Genomic DNA, 10,533 nt, shown 5'->3' with positions numbered 1-10,533 from the left:
GGGATTTATTGACCTTACAGCAATAAAAAAAATCCATTAAATGAATGAGAGCAATTCATCTTTTTCTCCCTGTACAAAATGACACCTATTTACTCCCTTCCACATTCAAATATACATAATATGCATATTCACCTTTTAACAACAGCTGTGTGTTGGGATGCTTCTTCAATTCTTTATTTTGCTGTGTCCCATTTACAGAAGACATGACAGCTTTTCCAGACAATGACATGATACGGGGGGGGGGGTATTTTTGAATAAAGTTAGTGAGTTGGTACCTTGAACAATGCACCTGCATGCCATGACGGCAACACAAACTGTCCCCTTCATTAAAGGGACGCACCGACATTTTGGGAGATTTGTCTATTTAACATCTTCCCAATAGTAAGAAGACAAGAAGATAGTCTCTTCTCTTCTCCATGCGTGTATTAGAGAAACAGCGAGCGCTAGTTAGCTTAGCACAATGGATGGTAGTCTAAACCCATCAACACGAGCAAAAATGTAAAAAAAAAAAAAAAAAGAAAGAAAGAAAAGAAAACATAAAATGCTTCCATACTGCTCACCTGGCGTAATCCTAATCTTCACAAGCCCCGAGATGCCAAGTTGACTTGTTTTTAGCTGAAATCTGCACTGTAGCCAGGTGTTGGTGGAAGAAGTGAAAGTGCGGTTCCAAAGTGAGGTGTAAATGATGCTAAGCTAACTAGCGCTCGCTATTTTCCTACTACACGTACAGAGAAGAGAAGGGACTCGATCTTCTCGTCTTACTATTGGGAAGATGTCGAATAGGCAAACCTCCCAAAAATGTCGCCGTGCTCCTTCAAAGCCTTTAAAGCAAACATCAAGCGAAGCGAGTGCGGTTTTTGCATTTTGACCGTTAACGAGACACTGACAGAACCATGATGCATTTCAGAAGGAGACACTGACAGAGCCATGGTGGATTTCTTAGGAACCTCCATCAGCGTTTTATTCCAGAAATCTCCATGAGAGCAAAGTGAGACAAGGAGAGCACTTTACTCAGGCGAATAAAACACGCCACAATACACCACACAATGTTTTCAAGAGTTACTTTCCTTAATAGTGAAAACAAAACCAACAACATAAAAAGATGACCGTTGATTACACAAATAATGCCTTACACGTTACATTAAAGGGATAGTTGTGATTTTTTTTTTTTATGTGAGGTTGTACGAGGTACCTCATGAGGTACAGTCAGTGTACTACATGCAGTAGAATGCAGCCGGCGCCGTCCCGGTTTGGAGAAATGGAGAGTTTTTGCTCGTGACCCTGTTCACACTCGGCAGACAGCTCTACTCGCCTGACGCAGCCGGTCAACATTTCTCCAAACTGGGACCGCGCCAGCTGCATTCTCCTGCATATAGTACACTGACTGTCGGCAAGTACCTCATACAAGATCAACGTAAAAAAAAAAATCACAACTATCCTTTTAAGGCACCTGAAGCAGAAGGGTTTGCGACGGGTTTAGAAACTGGCTCCTTGCAAAAAAAAAAGGGAAGAAAAAAAAGTTTCCGGCCATGATGTCCGCTTCTGCAACATCGTCTGCCAGAATACTCCACTTCCATCTTCAATCAAGGCCTGCACGACTGAAGCAAAGTCACGCAGGCCTCTAGTGGAAAGTAACACTGTTCAACAAGTTAAAAGTGACTGGACCCTGACTGGACATACGATGCTCGGAAATGGAAAATTGAAATTGTGGAAGTTTCATTGTGAATAGATGTTTTCCTATTTAAACTCCTTTTTTGTGTTCAGAAAACTATGCCAAGCTGAGGAGGATTGAGGCCAGGTCCAGGATTATCGACCCACATACGGGTCATACAGCGTTTGACTGTATATTCACAATTCAATCACGTGAGTGGAACGTGCTCCGGTTCCCACAGAGATATTAGGCTATGGTGAGTTTACAGCAACAAAGCATCACCGAAATAGCCACATAATTTGTTGATCTCGGAAAAATGATTGTATCCGTTTGGGAAGTGCCATTTCTAAACCCGTCAGAAATGCCTTCATAGGTGGTACCTCCCTGTAAAGGATCTTAACTGTGGGACACTGGATATGAAGTGTTACAAAACCTGCCTATTTCGACTGGCATAAATAAATGGAATGACATTGTAAAAAAAATAAAAATCATAATAACAATAATAATAATAATAATTATAATAATAATAATAAAAATGTGTGACTTGTCTTTAAGTTACTTAATTCAAATATACACAGCGACTCCTTTTGTATTTACACATATGTACAGAGTTTTCATTTCTTGTTTGATTGAATACCATGAGCGGCGTTGCTGTGAAGATGAACTGTCCTTATTTTTTTTTTACACCTGTATCCCTTTTGAGATTTGAGAACAAGGAGGTCAAAGTGGGCAGCGAGACTCGGAGCCTTTGAGCGGGCTCTTTAGAAAGGCACTTGCTACCAACTCAAATACTGCAGAAAATCCTCAAACGGAGCTTTCAGCCAAAAAGAACTGAGAGACAGGAGAGAAGAAAAACATGGAAGGCCACATAGTAGGCACTGGGGGTTTCTGTCCCGGTCCCGGTCCCCGTCCCCGTCCCCGTCCTCCAGGCCGAGTGTTTTTGGTAAGGCTGGCGCAGGATGGCCACAGGCGGAGCCAAAGACAGAGCGAAAAAAGGGGCGGGTCGCCATCGTTACCGTGGCCGCCACAGTCCATTTTCCTCAAAAAACATCCCTTGCTGTCCCTTGGATCTGTACCCCTCCCCCCACACGCTGAACAGGAGCCCACTGACAACTCAAAAAATCACAATCATCTGTAAACAAAACAAAACAAAAAAATCTTTATACAGGTTCTGTCTTTTTTTTTCTCCGTTTCGACTATTCGTCGGTACTTAAATATCCAAAAACAAAAAACAAAAATCACAGAGACCTTCTTTTGCCTCCGTAGAAATCACAATTTCTGCTCCTTCTGTACATAATGGGGAAAAAAAAAGAGAACATAACGTGAACAGAAGCCCCAAAACGTATGTTCACTTCGTTCTAGCTTCTGGACTCAAAATGTCTTAGAGGTGACAGTGACAAAACAAAAATGAAAACAAAGCAAAGAATGGCTTATTTGAACACAAAGCCTTTTTTTCCCTCCTCCTTTCATAGTCCAAAAATAAGAATGGTCACTGCCTCGCGGCTTCTTTCACCTATGTTGCGAGTCCTCCATCTTCTGACGTATTTTTTCTTATACACAATGGTCTCTGAGGTCTTTCTGACCGGCCAAGGCGACACTGGCATTTTTCCAGCGGTTGTCTTTGGGGCTGTAGCCTGGGGTCCGGTGGGGCGCTTTGAGAGGCGAGCCGGAGCTGTGCAAGGTGCAGATCACGCCCCCGGTGGACTGCGACTGCACTGCAGTCTTAGAGTACTTAGAAACCGGCTCTGCCCCGGCGTCCTCCTCCTCCTCCTCCTCGAGCTCGAGCTCTCCTTCCGTCTCCTCCTCTTCCTCACACGTCCTATAGGGGGAGCCCATGAGTTTTTTGCGCTCCTGCTCCGCCTCCCTGTTGCTGTCTTTGAGCTGCTGCTGTTGCTGCCGCCCTGCGACCGGCTGCAGTGGCTCCCACTGGTTGTTCACGCTCTCGTCGCCGACCGACCGCGTCCTCCTCTCGCGCGCTTTTCTCCGCTTGCGCGTCCACCATACGCACACGATGATGCAGAAGAGGCAGAGCAGGCAGAAGATGGCGCTGAGCACGGGCACCAGGTAATCTGTTGGGAGAGAAAGTAAGAGGAGGTTAGCATCGTTCATCACCTACAAACACGGACCAAACGTAATTTCCAGATTAACTCCATTACTCGAGATATACAGTCTATCATATCAAACAACTGTATACAATCAAATTGCAAGGCCAATATTTTGCCAATTTATTTTGCCTTTGAGTTTTTCTCGATTGGAAAAACATACTCTCCACCTACACAGGCAGCACCTCCTGAGGTTGCCAAAAGACTTTCTGGGAAATGTAGTACATCACTAACTGAAGTAGAAGTAGCCAAGACAGGTTGAGGGAAAGTGGTACACTAAAAAATAAATGACTACCCCTTACCACAAAAAAACTCCTGGAATACAATGAACATCACAGACCGACGATATCAAATTTGTCCTTAAAGCATATGCAGTAGAAAGCCTCTTAGAGGGGGCCCATAACACAGCCCTGTGGGACACCTTTTCTAATTATTACTCACCCACTGAGGGGGGCATGACCTGCGTTTCCACTTTGACCTCAATGACCGCCAGCATCACGGTGCTGTTGTGGCGCTTGGACAAGGTGCCCACGATGGTGCTGGCTGCCTGCTGAATCAAAGTGTGGTCTGGCTGTTCCTCTGGCTGGAAAGACTGAGAAACAGGAAGGACGGCAAAAGAGGGAAACAAGAAGCACAAATAGACAAAGAAAAAGAAACGAAAAGAGCATTAAGTTGTGTCGCTGCATCTGAACATTTTACATCTTTAATAATGTTCAACTGCCAAGGCCACACTGGACTTTTTTGTTTTTAGTGGGGGGTTCCTATCTGGAGGAAACCCCAGGGGAGCACGGGGCGAACATGAAAAACTCCACACAGAAAGGACCCTTTTGATGACCCCACCTGGGCCGTAGGCACTGAGGACATATAAATGGGGGCACAACCTCAGCGCCCACAGCGTCCCAGGCGGAAATCGAACCCAGGACCTTCTTGCTTTGAGGCAAACAGCTCTACCACTGCGCCACCGTGCCCCTACACACTGGGCATTGCAATCGGCCAAGGATGGTAACAGTGCTGCTAAGTGTTGAGTGTGAAGTAGACAAGGCACTTACTATCGCCACCTCCACTGCATCCTGACTGGAATGAGAAAGGTCACAGAGGAGGAGAAGGGCGTGGTCTTTTGCCAAGCTTCGGGTATCAGGAAGATACCTCAGCTCAGAGCAGATGCTCTCCACTGTTGTTCCCTGGGGTGAAACACACACATACAAACATCAGTGTATCCAAGACGCAGTGTTGGGCAAGTTACTTTCAAAATGCAATATACTACATATTACTAGTTACTTTCATGAATCATTTGAAAGTAATAAGTGATTTTACAATATTACTGTCTGTGTGTAGAGTAACTCATTACTTATTCATTTGCATTACTTTCACCAAAATAACAGCAGTAGCACAATGACATCGCCGCCCCGGAACCATCCCGACAAATAATTTCAGCCGTCTTGAAGTCAGTGTAAACCGTCGAAAATTCTAAACGTTATCCTTTTCCTTTGTTATTGTCATCTATAGTGGTTATTTGCATAAAAACACACAATTTGATTAGGAAATAATTGGATCTTTATTTAAATATATGCTTTGATTAAAAAAAAATTCAACTCAATTTGTAACTTGTGTTACTTGACAAAGTAACTGGTATATTACTGAAATCCTATTGGTAATGAGTTATATTACCGAGTTACTGCTAAAAGTTATATATTACATGTCATGTATTACTTTTGTAATGAGTTACCCCCAACACCAAGAGTGCGTGTGCGGAACAACAAACACTCCCAACGCATATCCACTAGATTACTCACCGCTGGTACTTTGTCCTTGTTGAAGATGAGTGTGATGCGAGCGCAGCTGTTGTCCAGGTACCCGCTGTTGGGCTGGCACTTGGTGGGCACTTGCGGCGGCGGGGGTCCGGCCATGGAGCAAACCCCCCACTGGTGGCAGGGTGGGGAGAAGCAGGTGAGGAAGCTGTGCTCCAGACACTCCCGCCCGGCTGGGCAGTGCTGCCTCTGATCCTGGCCCGATGCCTGGAGCCGGCAGGGACGGCGACCGCACAGCACCTGGTGCAACGGGGGTTCAAATATTCACTTAAGAACCACTCAGACATGCCGTTATTGCCTGGAGACACACAGCTTGTAGGTGTACGAGTGCCTTGGTGTATTACTACTGTCACAGTCATTTACACTTCGGATAATCCAATGCTACTATGGAAAATTAAAAACACATTATGGTATGGTAGCTATTCCCCTCCATGTGCAACTGTCACCTTTTCAATCATCATAATATCATAGCATATTATTGTAACAACATCATACTGATAACCCATTTACTAATTTAGAGTCTTAAATGAATGCATTTACCCACCCCATGTCTGAGACAGTTGTACTACACTGAATTTGTCACTCCTTTGAAAAAATAGATTTTCAACGCATTATATGCTACTGTAGCTAGCTACTACACTTACTTGCTTGCTTGTTTGTGTGACTTTCAATAGGAATCTATTTAGACACAGTATCATAGAATGATGTTTTATTGCTGATTTCTTTACTTTATCTGTTTTATATAAAGTTGTGTTCTTCTAGACTAGAGTGTGCAGAATGACTACTTTGGTGCAGCCCGAGTTCTTTCACTGCACGTCACGTTAGCGTGAAATCAAGCTAGTTAGCAAGGCATCACGTTAGCGTGAAATCAAGCTAGTTAGCAAGGCATCACGTTAGCGTGAAATCAAGCTAGTTAGCAAGGCATCACGTTAGCGTGAAATCAAGCTAGTTAGCGACGTCCAAACGCCACTAGCTCCATTTATTATTCATAATGCTCTTCTTAGATGCAGTTTCCTTGTGTGACTAAATAGATTTGGGTTTGTCACTATTCTCTCCCACCACTACACAATACAGAGATTACACTGGCACGCCACACACACACACACACACACAGACACACACGCACACACACACACAGCGTGAGCTTAGAATGATAAGGTTCCATCTGCCTTCAGGATAGTTGTTGTGAGATATTGAACTTCAATCAGAAAAACTGTTTGACGACGATGTTGACGGATACGAGGATATCCTCGATGCTAATGGCCCGTTCTTTTAAAACTGGCAAATGGAAATACAATATATTTCGTATAAACCAAATGGTTCAGCTCGGGAGAGACCATAGAACATTTCACTCGGACCAAAAAACAAACAAAAAACACTTTAAATCTACAAAAAAAAATCCGTTTTGGTCCGATTGAAATCGGACCAAAACGGATTTTTTTTTTACAGTTATGTGGTCTCTCCTGTTTCTAAATATATCTGAACGGTTTGGGTTGACCAAGTAAAACTATTTTTATAAGCATTTTACAAAATGTCTAAATAAATGGCGAATGAAAATCTCTGGTACAGTGCTGAAGCAGGAAGTAGGCAGTCACTTTGCCTCTCTATTTGATAGGAGTGACAGGTTACCTTTGTACAGTCCACTTTTCCACTGATGCAATGGCAACTGTTGCACTCCTCCTCCCAGCGGCTGCCATGGGGGAACTGCAGGCCGGCGTAGTGGCAAGTCTTCCCTATACCTATGACTACACACACACACACACACACACACACACACACACACACACACACACACAGAATTCATGTACTTTAGGCTGCAGGGATGAGGGAATGAGTTATTGAGGGAATGAATGAGTGAAAATCTTAAAAGGCGTATTTACATTCTTTGCATCGGGGTCCCGTTCTACCCAGCGGGCACGTGCAGCGGAAGCCGTTGATCTCGTCCACACAGGTGGCGCCGTAGGCACAGGGTGAAGACTGGCACTCGTTAATGTCTGAGCAGAAGAAGAGTAGGCACAGGGTGAAGACTGGCACTCGTAATGTCTGAGCAGAAGAAGAGACGCATCACATTTAACGTCACTGTGCCCTGAGGCAGATACTTTTGCTGCTATTGTCCTAACTCGGACGACTTTAAGTTACCGTTATAAATGACCAAGTAATATTTCCAATTAGTTGAATGGTGTAAAAGTCAAGTATAACTCCATAGCTTTCTAGCGATATATCGTTTCAATCGTTTACTTTAGATTTGTCTTTACTAGAGTCAGAAAAAGGACACCATCACCGCCGGTTATTTAGCTGTGAGCTAGGCTAGTAGGCGTGTCCTGATTCAGACACTTCTCTCTCCCTGCTAACGTTACTAATGCAGTTAAAGGAGAATTTCGTTTTTTTACCTGGAGCCCTCTCCTCACATTAATTATTATCTGACGACTCACCCAGTGTTCTCCGCAGCGATTTTGAGCGTCGTAGGCGTTGTTTTGAGATAGTGTCCAAGCCACTCCTTGAATGCGCTCCGTCAGTGCCACATGGCAGCATACTGTTCCTCCATGTAAATAGACAGTTTTATTCCCGTTTTCTACCCATATCGTCATTATATGATCCCTAAAGAAACATCAGATTGCTAATCACCCCCAGGCTTCTGCTTGTATACAGGACAGACGCGCGAGATATATGAGCGCAGGAGCTGGGCTTCCGTACACAGGCCAGCCGGCAGGAAAGTCTCGCGGGACTTGACGAGAGTTGGTGACACAGACCCCGAATGAGGAAATGAGATCCCTGGTAAAGACTACTGGAAATAGCCCGGGGGTGATTAGCAGTCTGATGTTTCTTTAGGGATCAAATAATGACGATATGGGTAGAAAACGGGAATAAAACTGTCTATTTACATGGAGGAACAACACGCTGCCATGTGGCCCCGACGGAGCGCCATTCTAGGACACTATGTATCTCAAAACAACGCCTAGGACGCTCAAAATCGCTGCGGAGAACACTGGGTGAGTCGTCAGATAATAATTCACGTGAGGAGAGGGCTCCAGGTTAAAAAAAAACGAAATTCTCCTTTAAGGCATTAACAATCGATTGTTGAACATCGCCCAAGCGTGTCTTACGGCTTTCTCTCATCAAAGTCACTTTGCTACAATAATTGAACATTTAAATGGCCTCATGAAATTTGACATGTAGACTCTTAGATATGTCCAAATTAATTCCATAGCCCTACTGCTGCTTCGCTGAAATGAAAATCCCAATATATCTGAGAGTGACCGCTGTGGATCGTCTGTCAAAGTGTCATTGAATGTGCATATTTCATAATTTATTTATTGCTCAATTTCCCTTTTTTTTTTATGCTTGTAGCCCCAAAACTGAGACATGGCTAGATAAAAGCACACAAATGTCTCTTCAGTGACATGTCACATTTTCCAGCCATCACATTTTAATTCCATCAATACATCAACCAGCAAATCATGCATGCAACATCTTGAACAATCAACCCAGTAGGCATCTAGGAACTAAGCATAACTAACCCCACCCACTAGGCATCTGTTATCTGAGCCCACCGCTCTTTGAGAGAAATGCGATTGTGCCACCCCTCATAAAACAAAACAAAAAAAAGCCATAGAGACGTGGACCCCCGACCATGTGGTGGTGACTTCACGTGTGACAGGAACACAGTCCGGATGAGAAAGCTCATATTCAAGCCCTGACAGCAAGGTGGATGCTGGCCGGCCAAGACAAAGGGGCCGAGAGTGAGGAATTTCAGGGTCAGCGGGTAATTTGTCTTCCGTGTGCGTGTTTGTATGCGTGTGTTGTTTGTGTGACTGTGAGTACGGAGGAGGGACGACCTTTGCCCCCCGGGGTGTTAAAGGACCAGGAGGGGGAGAGGGAGAGAGAGGCAAGGGGGGGGGGGGGGGGGGGGGCGGACGTCCCGGTCTGGAATTTAGGTGTCAAGGCGTGCTCGCTCCTCGCCCTCCTTCCTCCCACCGTCCATTCATCCTTTTAACTAGACTACGTTGCCACGGCGACGCGGGTTTAGGGGTCTCCGTGAAGTGGAGGGTGAGGTTGCAACATCGGGGAGAGTTTGCTTTTGCATTTTTGGCATCATGCCCAGGAGTGTGCAGGGTTCCTAGTACGCATTTTGAAATAAAATACAAATCCATAATCCAGACCTTGATTTGTTTTGAAGATTTTGTCTGTTGTTCAATGCGATTTACGCAGATAGACATATTGCCCCTGCTAACTAGGTCATATCACTGTATAGATGAACACTGTTCTTCACAACCACAAATATCGTGAGATGATTGACAGGGTTCCTACACGGTTTACATTACATTTTAAAACATATATTTTTCCATATGTAGACCGTGTTCTTGACTGGATTTGACTTTAGTCGACATTTGATATAATGCAGTCTGACAGCGGCTGAGTAATGAGAGCATCCCTCTATCTGAACATTATTCTGATCATCAACAAAAACTGTGGACTCAAAGTGGGTCGACAACAACACATAAAAGCTATAAGCTATAATCATCTGTGTATCGGACCTGAACCACAAGATTTCTTCAACTTCCCATTCAAGACCTGGAAACGATCAAATTAATTTTGAATACTTTTCCAGACTTTCCAGGCGTGTGTGCGCGTGTGCAGGAACCCCGAGTGTGTCTTATAGGCTTAAGTAAAGCTCATAGCGTTACTCACTGATCCGGCAGTCGGGTCCGGCGAACCCGGGGGCGCACTCGCAACGGAACCAGTTGACTCCGTCCACGCAGATGCCGCCATTGTAGCTGCGGGCGGAAGAGAGAAGAGAGACACACAGAGAGAGAGACAAAACACAATTAGATAAGGCTATACAAGAGCCATATCCTCTCCAGCTGCAACAAAGCACACTGTGTGTGTGTGTGTGTGTGTGTGTGTGTGTGTGTGTGTGTGTGTGTGTGTGTGTGTGGGGGGGGGGGGGGGGGGGGGTCACAAGGCTCAATTC

At 44.7% G+C, this 10,533-nt stretch overlaps 1 protein-coding gene across 1 annotated transcript in view; it reads right to left on the bottom strand.

Moving 5' to 3' along the window:
- Positions 1-3,012: 3,012 nt before the first annotated feature.
- Positions 3,013-10,533, bottom strand: part of jag2b (jagged canonical Notch ligand 2b) — a gene marked incomplete at its 5' end in the record, with an annotated part of 102,037 nt that continues 94,516 nt past the window's right edge. Inside the window, 7 exons of the mRNA XM_083642742.1 lie at positions 3,013-3,720; positions 4,195-4,345; positions 4,803-4,934; positions 5,547-5,801; positions 7,191-7,306; positions 7,442-7,555; positions 10,251-10,336. Of these exons, the coding sequence (XP_083498868.1) occupies positions 3,203-3,720; positions 4,195-4,345; positions 4,803-4,934; positions 5,547-5,801; positions 7,191-7,306; positions 7,442-7,555; positions 10,251-10,336 (1,372 nt within the window). The 3' untranslated portion in view covers positions 3,013-3,202. The remainder of the gene's footprint in view (positions 3,721-4,194; positions 4,346-4,802; positions 4,935-5,546; positions 5,802-7,190; positions 7,307-7,441; positions 7,556-10,250; positions 10,337-10,533) is intronic.

The sequence above is a fragment of the Poromitra crassiceps genome (assembly GCF_964638095.1).
Source record: "Poromitra crassiceps genome assembly, chromosome: 9".
Classification (NCBI taxonomy): Eukaryota; Metazoa; Chordata; class Actinopteri; order Beryciformes; family Melamphaidae; genus Poromitra; species Poromitra crassiceps.
This window is presented reverse-complemented; position numbering and strand designations above follow the sequence as displayed.